A 19,276-nucleotide genomic window follows, 5' to 3' on the forward strand; every position below is an offset into this window, starting at 1 on the left:
TCGAAGACCGACCTTTGCCGATTAGCTACCTTTGCAGATCAGATTGCAGACATATTTTAGTGTAAAAGACGAAAAAGAAAAAAAACAGCACTTTCTACCCCTATTGTATGAGTCACTCGTATGGCTGAGATAATTTTATCGGATTTTTTTCATGTTAGGTTCCTCAAATAAGTAACTCCCTTTCCATTCATATTTAATAATGAATCAATCGCAAATAAGTGATTAGTATCGCACCACTTAGGAGCAATATCAGTTTCCAATAGAGCTGTTAATTTTTTCTCATTACTTCCAATATCTATGATGACTGCTAATTTCCGGGTTCTTCAGCCGCGTCTGTCGTTTTTGGTTGACAACAGTTTCGGAAGCCATCCTGCTTCCGTCTTCAGGTCGAAGGTGAGAAGTTTTCATTTTTTGCCGTCTTATATAGCACTGGCCGATCTCCTCCTGTGCGCTGATTGGTCAGAACTCTCTTCCAAACGTTGCTGATTGGGTAGCCGTTGTCCCTGTTAATATTTTGTCTTTTGTAAATTTCAATTGCTTCCCTGATTTGCCTTGGGTAGTAGCGACTCTCTTTTGCGATGGAAGTAAAACACCATCTAAACACCTACGCAGCCAAGAAAATACTTCGCCGCACTAGCGAAGCACTCTTGAGGGAACGAATTCACCAAAAGAGGCTGGACCTTCACCGATTATCCGAGGAACTCTACAGGATTCACTTGGAACTTGCAGCTACTCTTACTGCCAGTGATTGGGAGACAATTGAAAAGCTATCATACGAGTCATCACGTGCCTTGGAAACGGCTCACAGAGAAATGCAGATTAAGAAGTACGAGAAATTTCACGCTCGTCAGCACCCAATTTTCGACAAAGGCCCTGAAAAGGACCGTTGCATCGTCAACCTAGCCAACATCACACTCGACGACGCCACTACTGCAGTGCTAGCCAAAGGACTAAACTTTGCCATAACGCCACGAGACATACCAAGGGAAAGATTCATCACCGAAGTGGAGTCTGGTATCCGGAAACTACCAAAACCTGTGGCCGACGAAATCAGGGAGGATGTAGCGCGAGTTTTGCGCAGAGCTAAACCACCGAAGCCGAATATTACGTTGAAAGAAAGGGCCGCTCTCAATGCCCTTCGTGAAAACAAAAACATCGTGATCCTGCCTGCGGACAAAGGAAATGCCACCGTTCTCTTGGAGAAGGAGAAATACAACTCAAAGGTAGAAGAACTTCTGTCCGACACCATTTACAACAAACTGCAAAAGAACCCCATGGCCAAAGCAGAGCGGGAGACAAGAGCCATGATCAAGAGGTCCTCTATTCCGACTGAAGAACAGAGATGGCTAATTACGTCCGCACCCAAACCACCGAGGCTATACGGCTTACCGAAGTTACACAAGGAGGGCGTACCACTGAGGCCCATTGTGAGCCAAATTGACGCTCCAACCTATCGACTCGCCAAATACCTAGCCCAAACTCTACAGGATTGCGTGGGAAACACCTCTTCATATGTGAAGAACTCAGCCCATTTCGTGAATATGATAAAAGGCATTACCATCGAGAGAGAAGACATCATGGTGAGCTTCGACGTAGTGTCGCTGTTTACGAACGTGCCCATTGAAGAATCAGTGGAAATTGTGAAAAAGCTGACAAGCTCAGGAATTCCCAAGGACTTCCCCAAGCTTGTGGAGCACTGCCTGAGGAACAACTTCTTCCTGTGGAATGACAACTATTATGAACAATCAGACGGAGCAGCAATGGGTTCGCCCCTTTCCCCTGTGTTGGCCAACCTCTTTATGGAAAAGTTTGAGGAGGAGGCCGTGAATACCTACCACAAGCAACCAAAGCTTTGGCTTCGGTATGTTGATGACACGTTCATCATATGGCCACACGGTGCAGAGGAATTGGACAAATTTTTAATACATCTCAACAACCAACACCGAAGGATCCGCTTCACAATGGAAAAGGAATGCGAAGGCCAGTTGCCCTTCTTGGACGTGATGATTCAGAGGAAAGACGATGGCAGTCTTGGACATGCGGTGTATAGAAAGGAAACGCACACGGACCGATACCTGAACGCAGAATCACACCACCATCCCGCCCAGAAGGCCTCGGTGGTAACATCTCTACTCCACCGAGCCTTCACCATTTCCGACGCCGAATCATTAGATTCAGAGAAGAAGCACCTGACCAAAGCACTAATCAGGAATGGCTACGACCGGAAAATGGTCCTCAAAAGGGCCGCTAAGGTCAAAAAGATGCACTCACGACCATCTGAAGAACGCCAGGTCACAGAGGAGGAGGAATTGACCAAACCTACGGCACGGCTTACAATTCCATTCATAGCAGGAGTGTCAGAATGCATTGCTAGGATACTAAGGAAGCATGACGAGGTCACAAGGTTCAATTGCGTGACCAAGATACAAAACATTGTACCTGGACCAAAAGATCGTATCCCGCAGGCACTATGCGAAGGCGTGTACACAGTGCCATGCTCCTGCGGAAAGTCATATGTTGGCGAAACATGCCGAGGAATGGCGACAAGGATGAAGGAGCATGTGAGAGCTACCAATAAAAAACAACTGCACTTGTCAGCCATTGCAGAGCATGTTTGGAGTGAGGCCGGCCATAACATTGAATTCGAAAAAGCGAAGATAGTGGCAAAAGAGAGTCGCTACTACCCAAGGCAAATCAGGGAAGCAATTGAAATTTACAAAAGACAAAATATTAACAGGGACAACGGCTACCCAATCAGCAACGTTTGGAAGAGAGTTCTGACCAATCAGCGCACAGGAGGAGATCGGCCAGTGCTATATAAGACGGCAAAAAATGAAAACTTCTCACCTTCGACCTGAAGACGGAAGCAGGATGGCTTCCGAAACTGTTGTCAACCAAAAACGACAGACGCGGCTGAAGAACCCGGAAATTAGCAGTCATCGTGAACAACGCCGCGGAAACCTACGCACGAATTCCAATATCTATAATTATATCCCCAATCATGTTACTTTGATATCCACTCAAACGAAATTTTGACTAGTTTTTGTCTGCTTTTTTGGTGTTTCCTTGGTGAAGTTTTGCTGATCACACTGCATAATTTTCAGGGTTACATCTTGAAATCAGTGATCATTTGTTGTTTTCCCAAATTTCTCCCTCAATTAGTCACTGATATTGAACAATATGTTAATTAAAACTATTTCCAACGCACTTTTAAGTCTATATTATTTCCTCAGACACGAAAAGCAAAACAAAATCTCTCGTATTCTTATAGTTACTACGAATACAAGCCATGAGCAGTGACCCATATGCGGTAACCCGAACATAATCTAGCTTCAGGGAATATCGAAATTTTACCACAAAAGACGCGCGTTTATTGTCAATAAAGTTACCATTCGCGGGTGCATGGCAACCGTAGTGCACATCACACCGGATATCACAACGGAGCGAGCAATGAGGAACACGCACAATTTTTTCAAAGTACTAGAATAAGAAGGTCCATACCTCAAATATACTTTCGCAAATTTTCGCGGATGAATAATGTTTTTTAGCTGAGTTATGAGCCTTTGAAAATTAATCTTCATCGGCTGCTTGAAAACACGACGTCATCGGAGCGTGACGTCACGGCACGGTATCCACTGTTGACAGACTGAGGAAGTGGATAGAAAATCGGTCTATGCAGGTGCTCAAACGCAAATTTGGCGAAAATAATTGCTGTTTCAACGTCAAATAGCAGATTGTTGCAAAAGTGCTATTGAAACAAATGAAGGGGATTGTTTGATGAGATGTTTATTGGGTTTGAAGCTCGACGCACCTGTTTACATTAATGACAGCTTATCTCCAGGAAGGAAGAAACTCTTTGCGACAGCGCGTGAGTACAAAAAGACAAATGGCTATAAATACCTATGGATATGCAATGGAATAATTTTACTGAGTAAAAATGATAATGATCCTGTGTTATGCATTAATTCTTCTGATGATTTATTGTAATTATATTGTCACGAAATCAGTTTTCGTTGGCCAGAACTCAGATTTCTGTTCTTTATGTTCACTGTCTTACTATTGTCAAGGTTTGATTTATACTTTGATGGGTTATAATTTTGTTTGCCCGCTTCTTGCCCGCAGTCTGTTCTTCTTTGATTTAATCATAAAGTACAGGATGTTCAAGGGCGCACATGTTACATTCAGTAGTAAATCCTCAACAAAATGAGCTTGCCATACTTCAATTTCGGAATTTGAAGCAAATTTCTATACCCTCCCACAACTATATTTACATAAGCGAAGATAATTTACATCAGAATAATAATATTGTGACCGGTAATATAGGTTTTAATAAAAGCGTATTGCTTCATTATTTTCATCACTAAATAGATGAATCGAAATTTTACTTCAAAAGATGGGAAAAATTGCGGAGCAAGGCACGTAGAAATTGAGGCTGCTGACGGAACCGAAATGGCACTCCACGACTCCATCATCAGCACATGGCGGGAGAGGATGTCACGAGCACATAAACAGCCGCAGGTGAAACAAGTGAGGACGCGTAGTGCGCAAGGGTTATCTCGTGTGCGAAAAAATACTGAGGGAGCACAAATATTTCAGCGTTATTTTTAAAAATCGATCGTGCTGATCGTGGCGTTAAGCTCTGGTTCGCTTCGGGAGATGCTTCCCAAAGGCCCCCTTCGCCACACCCCGGGGTACGGGAACCTGAACATCACGAGGGGAAGGAAGGGTGACACGCCCATCCCAATAAGCCAGCAAAACTCATTTGATAACATTTGATAACATGATCAAACATATTCTTCGGGTTTTTCATCGGGTATTGTATTGGGCGTGAAAATATTGAAATAAATACTTTCTTTCTTCTTTTTCTTGATAACGTTTATTTAATGATCGACCCATCCTTCGAGACCTTAACAATCTTGAAATGAAAACTTGAAATTTTTCATGATTATGAAATTTATTGCGACTTACTTTTCAATGAGTGAAAAGTTCTCGGTATCGCCACCGGGTCAGGAACTCCATATCTGCCAACGTTTCGATGCCCGACTCGGTCATCGTCCTCAGGGCTGTGAATGAGCCCTGAGGACGATGACCGAGTCGGGCATCGAAACGTTGGCAGATATGGAGTTCCTGACCCGGTGGCGATCCCGAGAACTTTTCACTCAATCCATTCGCCGGGAAAGCACGAAATCTTTCTTTACTTTTCAATGTTACTACACAATCTTAATGTGTTCCAAATTTTGATCCTTTTTTTCATCCCTCATCTTATCCCATCCCTTATCTCGCACTAACTCCATCGCAATTTTCCCCCTACTCCTCGTACCACCCTATGAAGACTACTATTCTTTGTTATTTGTTTGATAATACCGTTGAAGATTATTTTGTTCATTGTTTTTTACGTTTTGCTCACTATTAGTCAATTTTTCTTATCATGAGTCTTCTGTAATTGGCCTTGTGCTGTCTTTGGACTGCATGAAATACATAAATCTTCAAGTTCACCTTAAAGATGTATGTTTCAATGTTACCACATCATCTTCTAGATCTATTTACGCTGAAACCTAGTTCGTTATAAATTTTATAACCGTGGGAAACTGCAAGTATTAATTTCAATATGGAAAATTCCACTCCATCACGCTTGCATCTTCCGATTATATGGGTGTAAATACACTAAATTCACATCAAGTATTAAACTTTAGGTGCAATTATCTGCTAGTAACAATAGTGAGAAAAAAGCTCTTCATTTCTGTGCAAAAAATTAACTTGAATGGTGTATACTATTGTAGTTGGATTGGTTAAGTTTCTTGTTTTATTGATAATTTCCAAATTACACTTATAAGTTTCCAAATGCGGAAATTCATGAAAATATTCAGAAAAAAAGCTAATACTATCAACGTTTCAGCAATTTTTGCTGAAAGTCACTCGCAAAAAGTGATTTTCTTCATAATTATCTTTTGAAAGCGCATTCTAATTACAACAGAATCCATGCTTGTAGTTAATTTTTTGCACAAAAAAAAACATATTTTTTCACTATTATTTCTAACAAATAATTCCACCTTACGTCTTATACTTGATGTGAATTTTTGTTCTGATTTAGTATTTCGTAACTCTGTTCTTTGTCGTTGGTAGGCAATGAGTTAGGAATCTCAAGAAAGCTGTATTTTTCTTATAGGCAATAGTTAGTATTTGTAAGACAATTAACGATTTTTTTTATCATTGAGCAAAAATGTTTTATAACCACACTTAAATGTTTGAGCGATTCTTTAATCAAACACTTTATTCATTTTTTAATACAGCAAATTAATGCTTTTACCAAAGTCTGTAAAATTAGAATATGTTGCGCAGTATAAAAACATTTTTATAATGTGTCAGTTAAACATTAAATGCAAACTATTAGTGGTCCTGCTCAGCCTTATTGGCTTATCAGCAGGTACCTTATATAATTTATCAGTAGAGCCATTGCATATCTCTAGCACCATTATTTATGCGCAAAGCAACCATTCCTTTGTCCTCCTCTTAAATCGAATATATACAATATGAACAATTATCCTATTTTTACTCGACCACTGTTGATCGAGTAAGATTACCTAGACCATGATCCACAAGGACCCTTCCTTCAACTGCGTAGCCGACCCCTTTACCATTGCTCCATAGCCTTGTTATCAACTCTGCCAAACTAATCCGATTCCCTTGCGCCCTTGACCTAGACCGTCGCTTCCTGCAATGCCAACCTTCTCTCTATTCCCAGCACAGGAATACTTCAACTAACCCACCAACTTCAATTTAATCTTCACCTTCTGGTCCTGTTAGATAATTTGATTAAGATGCTGCGCGCAGACATCTAGGAATTGGTTTCAGATAATAGGTTTTCTGGCTTTCATTGTTATTTTGGTTTTTATTTAAGGTTGACCTATGAAATTGACCCTAAATTGGCCAAAAAAAATCCTCAACTCTATCACATACTGTCCTGAACTACTTTCGATTCTAAATTTCTGAGTGTCCTCCCACCCTACGTGCACCCACTCCATGTTCCACGCACCAACTCTCAAATTATTGCTCATTCAACGCTCACTTTTTTCATATCCCCTCACTTCTCAACTCCCTTCGTCCGAACATTGATCCCTTTACTCTATCCCCGAGCGTGTTCACACATTTGTCTCCATCATGCCTCTCTGATAATAAAAATCATCACTTCTTACACATTCTCTTACCGATTGCTTCGATTCTCTTTGTAATATTTTATGCATTTATTTGCTATTGGGCCACTGTAAATTGGCAATATTGCTGTATGAGGACATTTTCAATAGCACAAAGTAGGTAAAATAGTCCATGGACAACCGGCTATTAACCCTCTATGCCCCAATTTTTTACATGTGCATGTGCAGAGATCTGGCAGAGAACGCCCTCAAGAGGGGAAAAAACAAACTAAAAGTAATACATGAGAGGGGATTGGGTACCTAACTGTTACTTTGAAGTCACAATGGTAAACAGAGGCCAAGAAATGAAAAAAAATTACAAAAAGTGCATTAATACGGTATGTTACCTCAAAGTCACCCTGGGGCATAGAGGGTTAAAACCCATCCGATTGTTGAACAACAATCAGCAACCTACATCACTGAACGCTGAACAATTGTATGCTGATACCATCTCACCAAGTGAAGCCAAGAAAGCGCATTAGGCCATTTTGAGAAGGACCTCTAGAATTGGGCTCCATTTAAATATATGGGAAATCAAGCTATTTTAATTTATCTCATCGCATATAATATATAATAATATATATAATTTATTCCATTTACAATCAAATATTACATTTTAGAACATACTTAAATAATTTTGGAATATATAGGTACCCCTTTGAGTAGTTTTGGGGCTACCATCTTAAACTTTTTACATAGGTCTGGTGCTAGCACACATAAGAAGTAAACTTTCTTTGTATTCAGTTATTTGTTCTATTGCCGATTGCATTCATTATTACAAAACGTATTTCAAATATTTGGATAAGGATAACTATTTTTCTTATTTTTCTTATATAAACGCATAATTACATACATAGAATATACAATATACCTTTTATTGTAAACTTTTTAACCCACCTTTCTTAGTAGAAACTCTACTTCCTCACACCTCATTAGCCATTTTTTTACAGCGGATGCAAATCCCCATCTTTTTTCAGAGTTTGCTACATTGCTTGGCAACATGCTAAACAATTTAGGCCCTAAGTAATTGTATGACTGTCGATAAATTTCAATCGTCGGCCTAGGTATATGGAAGTTTCTCCAAGCTCTAACGTCATAGTTTTGTGGTCGGGCCTTTTCACCACTACGGTTATAGAATATTCTAAGGACTTTATAAATGAATAAATGCCTTAGTGGGAGGACATCTAATTTTTTGAATAGAGGAAATGAGTGACTTTTCCTATACGATCGTGTTATAACCCTGATAACCCTTTTTTGCGCCACTATCAATGGTTTAATGTTGATAAAATATGCTCCACCCCAGCAGGCTATTCCGTATTGCAATCTTGAATTAATGAGAGCATAATATACCATTTTTAACACTGATTCAGGGCATATGTATCTGAGGAAGTAGAATTTTCTTACAATAGAAATCATTTCTGATTTTAATTTATTTATGTGAGACTTCCATTTACAATTTTGGTCAAAATATATACCTAAATATTTTATGTGACTAACCTGTTCGATCAAAATACATTTATCACAGGAAGTAACATTATCTTTTATACAATTTGCACATTGATAGTATAGTTTACTTTTGTTTGGGGTAGATTTACTCATGCTAAACATAATATATTTCGTTTTTTCACTAAACAACATATAATTAGCCGAAAACCACATATTGAGTGTTAATAGATCACTTTGTATGTGTTCATATAGATCATCAACACTATTAACAGAGTAACTTAGTGCAGTGTCATCTGCAAATGACGTTAATTGACCTTTAAACCTGCCAGCACATAAATTGTTTACATATATTAAAAACAGTATGGGTCCCAACACAGAACCCTGTGGCACACCACAGGTGAGTCGAATCTTTTCACTGTAGCAATTTTTGAGACGCACACATTGATCTCGATCACAAAGATAACTTTGAAACCAATCATATGCGGTTCCACGTATACCCGCTTCCCATAATCGATTCATTAGTATGTTATGATTAATGGAGTCGAAGGCTTTGGTAATGTCTACAAATAAGCCAGCAACTCTACAGTTCTTATTCAGTCCGTCGTTCAGCTCTGAACAGAATTTTAATAATGCATCCTCTGTACTCTTACCACTCATAAATCCAAATTGGTTTTTATTGAAAAAACTATGCTGATTTAGAAATTTAAGAAGTCTGACTTTAACAACTTTTTCTATTATTTTAGCAAATACAGATAATAGGGATATTGGTCTGTAATTATTTACGTTCATTTTATCACCTTTTTTAAAAATTGGTATCACTATTGCAGTTTTTAATTGTTTAGGAAATATTCCAGTATACATACTTAGATTAGCAATATGGGCAAGGACCTCCGAAATATTTGCATTTACTTCTTTTATAACTTGTGTAGAAATATTATCAACACCTTTAGATTTTTTAGACTTTAATTCCTTAATAATGCTGCTTATTTCTTTCGCATCAGTAGGAACAAAAAACAGTGAGTCAATTGAATTGGAGGTTGGGAATATTTCTTTGTATTTATTCGTATTACTTTCAAAATAATTGTTCTGGGTCAATGCTTGAATTACTTTACCATAATGTGAACTAAATTCGTTTACAATGTCCTGGCACTTAGTGACAACGATACCATTACTAGTTCTAATTTTTACACAATTCTCATTTCCTTGCTTTCCTCCCGTGAGTGAATCTAAAATGCGCCATTGAGCAGCGGTATTATTGACATTACTATCGAATAGGTCCCTGTAATACTTTTCTTTGCGCTTTTTAATATCATATTCTAATCTTTGCGTGTACGATACGTAGTACCTATTTAGCTTTTCATTTTCAGGGTGTTTCATCATTTTTTTATACAGAAAATTTCGCCTAGAAATTCTCCCGCACAAAGCGTAAGTCATCCATGGCCTCTTCATTCCTCCCGATCTGTTACTGTCTGACACGCATTCAGCTTTTTCAATGCATCATTTCAATTTATTTATAAATATTTCATAGGCTTCATTGACATTTTGTTGAGAATAAACATCATTCCAGTCGCATCTTAGCAAACTATTATTTAGATGGTTAAAGTTTATCCGGCAATGGCTTCGATAAACTCGTTCGTATATATTAATGGGTACATTAATATTTAAAGAACATGATACAGCATGATGGTCTGTTAAACCCCAATCGTCCGCTCTTCCCTCATACTTATAGTTATCTCTACTTCTGCAAAAAATGTGATCTATACATGTACTACCCGTTTTGCTAATTCTAGTTGGTACTCGAATAAGCTGGTCCAGTCCATGACTAGCCATAAGGGTTTGATATTCAAAGGAAATATCGTTGGGTTGTAATATACATAAATTAACATCACCAATTACAATTAAATTCCTCTCACGAGAGATGGTTAATACATTCTCCAATTCACTCAAAAAATGTTCAACAGGGTTAAAATTAAGTCTATATACACCAATAATGCTTATCCAAGAAGAATCATTTATCCCTACTGATATTTTAACCATATCAGCAGTTTTTAATTCACCCAGATCAATAGAAAAACACTCATAAGTATCTGCTACATATGCAATAACTCCTCCAGCCCTGTAGTTATTATTACACACATCAAAACTCCGATAGCCAGTTATTTGATACATAGATACTTCAGTGTCATTGACCCAAATTTCTGTCAATACTATTACAGCGGGTTTTATATCGAGATTAATTAGTTGAAATACAAATTTATCAAAATTAGCTCTTAGACTTCTTATATTTTGGTGCAAGACAAGGAACCTGCCACCATTAAATCCACTATCATTAACAGTACTCTGCATTTTGTTAGTAAAGATAGGTTGAAGACATACATAACTCACTCACAGAATGCTTACAGTTTCTCCAGGTCATCAGAGGATTTCAGAGTGATTACTTGATCATTCTCCTTCTTCCTCATGAGTATTGTCCCATGCCTTAGCCATAAATATTTGTATCCCTTTTCTTTCTTCGCAAGACGCGCAGCAGCGAAGAGTCTCCTCCGACCTGGACTCAGGCTCTCGTTTATGTACACCGGAGTATCGGTCGCCAAGCCCAGGTGCCGTGTGGAGAAGGTCCTTTTCACTCGCCTCTTTTGAAGAATTTCTTCTTTTGTAGACCTACGGACGAATTTGACTATGATACCTCTCGTTCCGCCTTCGTGTCCCTTCTTTCCCAATCGGTGGCATGTGTTCACCATATCGTCGGTTATTTTAACACCAAGGGCGTCCCCCACACTTTTCACGATTTCTAAGGTATTTTCATTTGGTTGCTGGGGAATGCCGTGTATTTCAAGGTCATTAACTCGAGAATATTGCTCTTGGTCGTCTAACCTCTTTTCTAATTCACTCACTCGAGATTTTAAGCCAACATTTTCTTGCCTAAGCAAGTCTATTGTCGCTAAATATTCAGCAATCTGCGTTGAGTTTTCTTGAAGCACTTTAGTATTTTCATCTAATCTATTGTGCACAAACTCAATAGCCTTGTTCAAGTCCAATTCCATGCGTTTCCTGTCCTCTTTAGCTTCTTCTAGAAGGTTTATAATATGAGAGATACTAGCAGTGTCCGTATCCGCCAGTGGAACTACTGACATGCTCTTACGTTTTTCCGCAGCACAGGTTGGACAACGCCAACTTTGCTTTTCAGCGCTAATATACTCGATATCCTCTTTGGACAAGTGAACACAAGTAGCGTGACACTGAGTTTGACATTCACTGCAGGTAATCCTTAGCTGGCGCTTAAGAACACTCACATTACATACCCTGCAATTAGCCATTTTAAACTGCGGTTTACACTTAATATTAGTAACTCGAGCTTCTAAATTGAGTAGGAAGTTATCCTCGTAATTGAATGCACTTATACTCTGGACGCAACTGAACACATCACTGAGGCACCTGCCTGTCTCGAGCGAAGCACCAGCCCACGTCTGTCTCGCGTGGAAGCTCAACCATGACTGCCTGGAAGCTCAACCATGACTGCAAATGACGTTAATATTCGATATATTACGATATATTTCGGATGAAATTGCGACTTGGAAGATAAAGTCATTGGGCCCCATTTGACACTTGTCTCACCTACATATATTTTTCACCCATGTCTCCCGAATCCTCTAAAGGGTCTAGCAGGTTAAGATGGTGAAAAGTGCCCGCCTATGTTATGAAAAATAAAAAATATAAACTTAAAGCGCATCAAAAATTATGTGTTTCCCCAAATTTTCAGGTCTTAACAATGGAAATTAACCCCCAAAAAATTGAAACACGATTTTTCGTTTTTTATCCATATCTCCTGTTTTTATTTTTATAAAATATTTTTCTTGATTTTAAAATGGACATACTATTACGTTCTACCATCCTGATTTTTTTCAAAAATTTTTGACCGAAAATTAAACTTTTGCATAAGTTTAAAATTTTCAAAAGTAAAAATTTTAGGAAACAATAGACACGACGAAAAAAAAATAAATTTTGTTACGTCTACATCCAAGTATAACCCTAATTTTTTCAGATTTTTAAACTTGGTGAAACACTGTCAAAAACACGAATAACTGCTTTGCGCCATTTGCATCTATGTATTCCAGGAGGATATTTGAGTTGATTGTTGAGAGCAACGATTGTTGATCAGTTTGTAATATTATTGATTACGGCCACAGATTGGTATAAAGAATCCCTATCACACTTACATTAATCATAATTATTAGTTACAACCATACAGCTAAGTATATAATCTGAGGTTTCAGGCGAGATGGAGTGGAAACGTGACATAGTGAAAATGAAAAAGCAGGAGCAATTTCCACAATTTTACATTTATTAATACTACCGGTTTCGCTTTTCAGCATCAACCTATTAATAAATGTAAAATTGTGGAAATTTCTCCTGCTTTTTCATTTTCATCATACAGCTAAGCTTTAGGTTCGTCTTCAAGAAATACAATGTCTGCCGTTAATGTTTTTTTATCTCTCCTGACTTTAATTACCCTTGAAGTTATCCGGCTAGACCCTTTTATCCTGTGATTATGACCCTGTAAACTTACAACTGTTCGGTGTCCAGAATCTAAATTTTAGTCCATCGATCACTTTGCATCGAAACTCGACGCACAACATCGACCTACCACCACAATCACCAACTTCAATTGCTCTAACCCACGCCCCCCTTCGAAATACCGCAGATCCCCCAATGTTGCGTGTGAGCTCACATATCAGCCGTCCGTGTCATTCACATTACGCGCGCAAGTACCGTACTCACGCGTGCAACATGAGATCCGCCCCCAGGACCCAAACACCAGTAGACCCACTTCATCGATGTCCCGGAGGGCACGATAGGTACATCAGAGACTAACAGCCGTACAGAGAAGATCTGAAAAGCTGCAGGCTGAATGACCCCATGAGTAACGACGGAGCCTCAGTTTTGAACTTGGGGTGGAAAGGAATACCGGGAAAAAGGAATTCTCTTCTCTAATTACTTTGATTTCGGAGAAACTGTAGCTCTTACATGGTTTTCAACGTAGGTTTCCGTCAGGCAATATTTTTTCAGATGTTAAAGATATTTCAATTAAGTGGGAACTAGCTTTTAATTTATTTTCGAAGTGTTTTTCCACTGGAAAATAATATTAAAAATTCTTCTTTTTACCTTGAGAAACAATATTTAAAAACTTTATCCGAAATTGGATGGATAGGAAGAGGAACGAAGAAGTGTTGCATACTGCAAGGAATAATAGGGATCTATAAACCATGAAATATGCGTTGAAACTCCGAGACGAAAAACGGATCTACATCTACTTAATACCCCGCAAGCCGCCTAAAAGGCGTGTGGCAGGGGGTGTTAGGACACCAGCCTTTTACTACAAAAAATATTAAGTGCTCTAACGAGGTTGGGACTAGCATTTATTCAAGTCCTTTATGGTTCGGGGGAAAAACGAATTCCCATATCTATCCGTTCGGCAAAACATCTCTCTTAATTTATCACCTCTATCGGACCTGGATATATAATGTGGCTCTAATATTATGTTCTCTGTGTCGCTCTTAAAGATATCCATTCTCAATTGTTCAAGCAATCTAAGCCTAGCGCGCAGCCTCCGAGTCTCTGATGAGACATAGGAGTTGGGTGTAGCGAGTATTACGCGGGGATTAGATTCTAAAAAACGCATTAGAGGTAATAACGCTAGTCAATCGCGTAATGGGGAGGAAAACAATAGATATAACGACAGGGAAAAAGCATTCATGGCATTTGAAAAGGGAGGTTGAATTTTCAAATGGGGGACAGGAGTTATTCGTAACATACTTCAAATGTAAACCTATGCAAATCGGTAATAATCTATCATAATAATGATCACGATGTGTTTGGGCGACTACACGACGGATAGGCAATATTTGGTTACACAACGCCAGCCCATCCAGCCCTGATTTACGCCTATTGCCCCGATCAAACAATGCCAACCGTAGAGGCTAGCTCATGCTAGCTAGGCATGCGGGCTGGATCCTCGAGCAATTACTTTATACGATTTTCCGAATTAAATATAAGTAAGAACCGTGGAATAGGGTGACGCCCACAAATAACGTGATGAAAATGTTACTCAAATTAATCACCAACGGTAGAAAATCGTTAATATCGTCAAATTAGAGGAAACTTTATGTAATATTTTACACTTTCCCGGCGAACAACATGTAAAAACTCTTCTCTTTAAAACTTTATGCTCTCCAACCTCAGGGCGTGACATTTCATAGCACTATAACATTATTCTTCCAGTTTTGACATCTCCTGCCGTTAAATACATTTAAGGAGCTAATTAAACTAAGTGTTAACGTTACTAACAGTAGTAAAAAAAATTCATGGGCTAATTGAGGAGCTAAATTTACTAATGAAAGCAAAAAACTAATATGTGGCAATAATACCGATGTTAAAGCGGAGGATGGAGTTTGAGGGTACGGAATATAATTAGTAAATTAACCGAAACTCTGCAGATGATAGATTCCTTGATGGTTTAATGAGATCCCTCCGCTACAATGCTATTCAAAACTATTACTTCGTACCAAATTGCGTGCACTCTTTCATAAAAAATTAATGCGTTAAAAGGGAAAATTAAGTTACGGTAATTAGGATATTAGGCGTCAAATCATTCAATTCGTTTAAATTTAAATGAATACATTTTATCGACGCATTGGTCGAATGAAGAATGATTTTCATTTTATAAGTGTACTTAAACTTCAATTACGGCACAAAATTAATACCTGCTGAAAATCAGTACAGTTAGGAGCACCCGTTCAGCTTTTACCATGATTTATACTTTTCTTCATCGCGCACTATAGGTTTTCTACGGAAACAATTAACAATATGCTCTCCAACGTAATTACAACCAACAGAAATTACCAGATTAAAAAAAATAACTGTAATGATAAAAGGCCCCTCACGCCCTCTTTTTTCTTGCAATAGTATCATACTTGGTACGTATTCCCACATTACGTTTTAAATACGTTAACTTTCGATAAAAAGAATGGGTCGGTATATTTTTTTCATTTGCATTACGAAAATAACAATATACCACCTGTTCAAGAATATTCCTTTTATAAAAATATAGTTCGAAAAGCCCTAATTAATGTATAGAAGTAACTGCAGCATAAAATAAAATGATAAAATATTTCTTGAAGTGTAGGTCAACGTATGTTATGCAAAAAAGTTAAAGCCAACGTTTTGTTAATTTTAAACCATCATCAGGGCTTAACTTCGTACATATTTATTGATAAATTGATAAATATGTACAAAGTTAAGCCCTGATGATGGTTTAAAATAAGCAAAAACGTTGGCTATAACTTTTTTGCATAACATACGTTGACCTACACTCCAAGAAATATTTTAACATGAATTAAACGAAGTCAAGGTAAGGAAAAAAATAATAATTAAAACAAAATGAGCATTTCCTGATTTTTCTCATGGAAATAGCCATTAATTCGTTTCTTAGAGGGAACTGTTTTTCTCTAACGCCAACCGGTCAAGTTTAGGCTCTTCTGGTCTCAGCCTAGCCAAGATGGAGGATGTTTTGACTGACCTGACCTTTTTTGGCAATAAAATGGACGAAAATGGTTGAAAACAAGGAAAAACTACAAAATTAATAATGCACAGTTTTCCCCTTATCTTATCATCGCATTGTGCATACCCAGAGCCTCTCGTCTGACAGGAGGATTACGTGGAGCGAATGGAGGCAACAGGGGTGACACGACATAAACCTTCTAATACCACGTCAGGCATGCATGGGATGAGTCCATTGGCCCACATCAGGGGCTGCCGTTCGTGGGCACATGGCAACGGCAGCGCACTTTCGATTTCACACCGGAAGAAACATTAGAGAAAATGAACAATAGGGTAGTTTCCTTCATCAAATAAAACGAAATGCATTGATTGCGATTCGGTACCTACCTTTAGTGTATTCATAATATACAAATTATTTGGTTTTAGAAATCCCAGTTTAGACGAATGGCAATGGTCAATTTTAACCCCATTTGAAAAAGGCCAGATTGGCGCCCATGCGATTCCACTCCACATGACGTCACCGGGACCTAGTTTCTATACGAGTAAATAGGAGTTTTACATTGTCTGAGATAACCAATGCATGCATGAGGCACAGACTTCAGGGAAACATGCCTTAATAATCACCCATTAAAAATACCTAAGTTGAGAAAGTTTCCTTCGTTTGATAGGGTAATAATAATCCTTATTTAAGCCAAGTGCTACCTGCTAGCAGGGTACTCTGCTACCTGCTGGCAGTCTGCGTCGTATCAGCGCTCAAAGCCTCGCCCTAAGTTCACCTCACAGGGAGACAGCTGGAACCAGAAATACGTCGAACGGACTTTTCCCAGAATTCCTACTTAGCCGTCGCGTTTTCGCACGCTTGAAAATTTTCACTTTTCGTTTAATCGCGAAAAATAGATATAGTCATTCGAAAATCTAAGAGCGTGAAATGCATACTCCAGGAGTAATAATCTTTCGATATAGTCAATAAAAAATTAATAGGAAACCACCCTATTGAGAATAGATATCTTTAACTGCGACTCGGAGAAAATCATCTTAAAAACCCCACTATATTTCCAGTTCTAACAGAAGCGATAAATTAAGAGGGATATTTTGCCGAACGTATAGATATGGGAATTCTCCCCCCCCCCCTACCATAAAAGACTTAAGCATAAAAGCTAGTTGTAATTTTGTTTGAAAATTTGCTTTTTTATGTAAACGGCTGGTGCGCGGCCGGCTTTATGTAACACCCCCTGCCACACGCCTTTTTAGGCGCCTTGCGAGGTAGTATGTAGATGTAGATGAGCAGCGTGTCCCTCGCGGAGCACTACCAAGGGACTTCAGAGGACTTCGTCACTCCTTCTCGGCCAGTTGTATTTTGTCATTTTAGGCAATAAATTAGTCTTACAATTTAAATAATCATATGGAAATTTTCAGGATTTATTAAGTAGATCTCAGTCAATACATGTCTGTTTTTTTCAAATGCAAAAATTTTATACCCGAGCAAACACGTAAAATTTGAAAATTTGGGATGCAATTAAGTGATGAAAATAGTCTGCTAGACAATAAACCAGGAATATTTGTAGATAAGAGTGGAAGTTTTAAACGAATTAGTTGCCGCGAAAATTTATGAGTGTGTGGAAGTGATACTTCCTCTAGGTCAAATATGACGGCCAGAAAGATATTTAAATGTGGGTAAACTTTTCTCGGGATTCCCACCGGGTTAATGGTTTATAACGGCCGTTATAAACACATTAACCCGGTGGGAATCCCGAGAAAAGTTTACCCACATTATTCGCCGGGAAAGCATAAAATCATATTTCGGATATTAAAATATTTAATCCTTATTTCACTACATCTACTATAGCTAACGAAATGATCTTTCCAGACTTTACTTTTTCGGAATTTGATTTATGCAATCCGCAACTTTCTATAGCCCTACATTACTTCATTTACGCAAAACATTTAGATCAGAATTAAAATAATGTGTCCCGAGACACAAATGAAAATATTACATCGCTCCATTCTTTTTATCGCAAGCTAACATCTGTTTAACGTGGAATACTGACGAAGTAAAAATCCATCACAAGAAAAGTGTGAATAAGTGGCCTTACACTATATTCAGTTACCTTTTTTGAAAACCTAAAGCTACTGATCAAGTACAGATATTTAGCATTATAACTACACTCAAGTTTGAAGTCATCTAATCACAGACAGCTACACTCACCACATACACTTACATTCATGATTTTTTACAAATAAAATTGTAAATTTCAATGTCTTTCAAGGCCTCAATTCAACGTCTTCCTCTCTAACGACAACTACAGGAATTAAAGCGAACAGTGTTCCATGAGACACAGAGAAAGCTCTACGATCGATCACCGTAGCTCCAGGGCATAGATACGAACGCATTTCGACAGATGTGATGTTTAGTGCAAGTAAAAATAACCAAGTTCTTCAAAGTCCGCCAAATTTTAATTAAACCTGAAAAAAGTTTCTGCAATATTGGAGAGTGTTTTTCCAGGAAAAACAAGCCGGACGGTTAAATTAGATATAATTAATTTACCGGAAAAATATTATTTTTGTCCAATTTAATTGTTCATTTCACATGCGTTATCTCAAAATATTTGTTTCAAGGAGAAGGCTGGCTTGATAGGAGACGTTATAGGTCACCTCGTTTCAACCCAATGGCCATCCCAAGGTTTGTCGGTGAAATTTCTTTTCCTGAAAATACGAAGTCATATACGGCTGGCATAGTTGTCTTTATAAAGGAACACGTTGAAGTACCCTAGCATAAAGCCTGAGCGGATATTAAGGTGATGCCTGCTTGATGATGCAGAGAGAAAGGAATATAGATACCAGATAAAAAATTCTGTGAACATTTTTTTCTTTTCTTTATTCATCGTATTTGTATATTCACTTTGCAACGTATTTTTTTTCTTCCGAAATGTGAATTGATGCAACTTGAAATTTAGATTGGAACCATTGGAATACAAATGGAAGAGCACTAGCTTGGCATGCGAGGAGTACCAGGATGAACTGACGCCTCTAAAATTGACAGATACGTCCCACGGATATCTGACGCTTCCATATGTTAACCTGAA

The 19,276-nt window shown here is 38.3% G+C and overlaps 1 protein-coding gene across 1 annotated transcript; it reads left to right on the forward strand.

Moving 5' to 3' along the window:
- The first annotated feature begins 578 nt into the window (after positions 1-578).
- On the forward strand, positions 579-16,251 carry LOC124164978. Its single transcript, XM_046542217.1, has 2 exons — positions 579-1,580; positions 16,126-16,251. Exons 1-2 carry the CDS (start codon positions 579-581, stop codon positions 16,249-16,251), a joined length of 1,128 nt encoding a protein of 375 aa, XP_046398173.1.
- The last annotated feature ends 3,025 nt before the right edge of the window (positions 16,252-19,276 follow it).

The sequence above is a fragment of the Ischnura elegans genome, chromosome 9 (assembly GCF_921293095.1).
Source record: "Ischnura elegans chromosome 9, ioIscEleg1.1, whole genome shotgun sequence".
Lineage (NCBI taxonomy): Eukaryota > Metazoa > Arthropoda > Insecta > Odonata > Coenagrionidae > Ischnura > Ischnura elegans.

Bases quoted from the DNA above. Each gene is read 5' to 3' on its own strand.
- LOC124164978 (XM_046542217.1), top strand. From the start codon at position 579: ATGGAAGTAAAACACCATCTAAACACCTACGCAGCCAAGAAAATACTT. The intron at 1,581-16,125 runs GTGAGCTTCGAC...TTCGTTTCTTAG, and splicing joins TCGAGAGAGAAGACATCATG to AGGGAACTGTTTTTCTCTAA.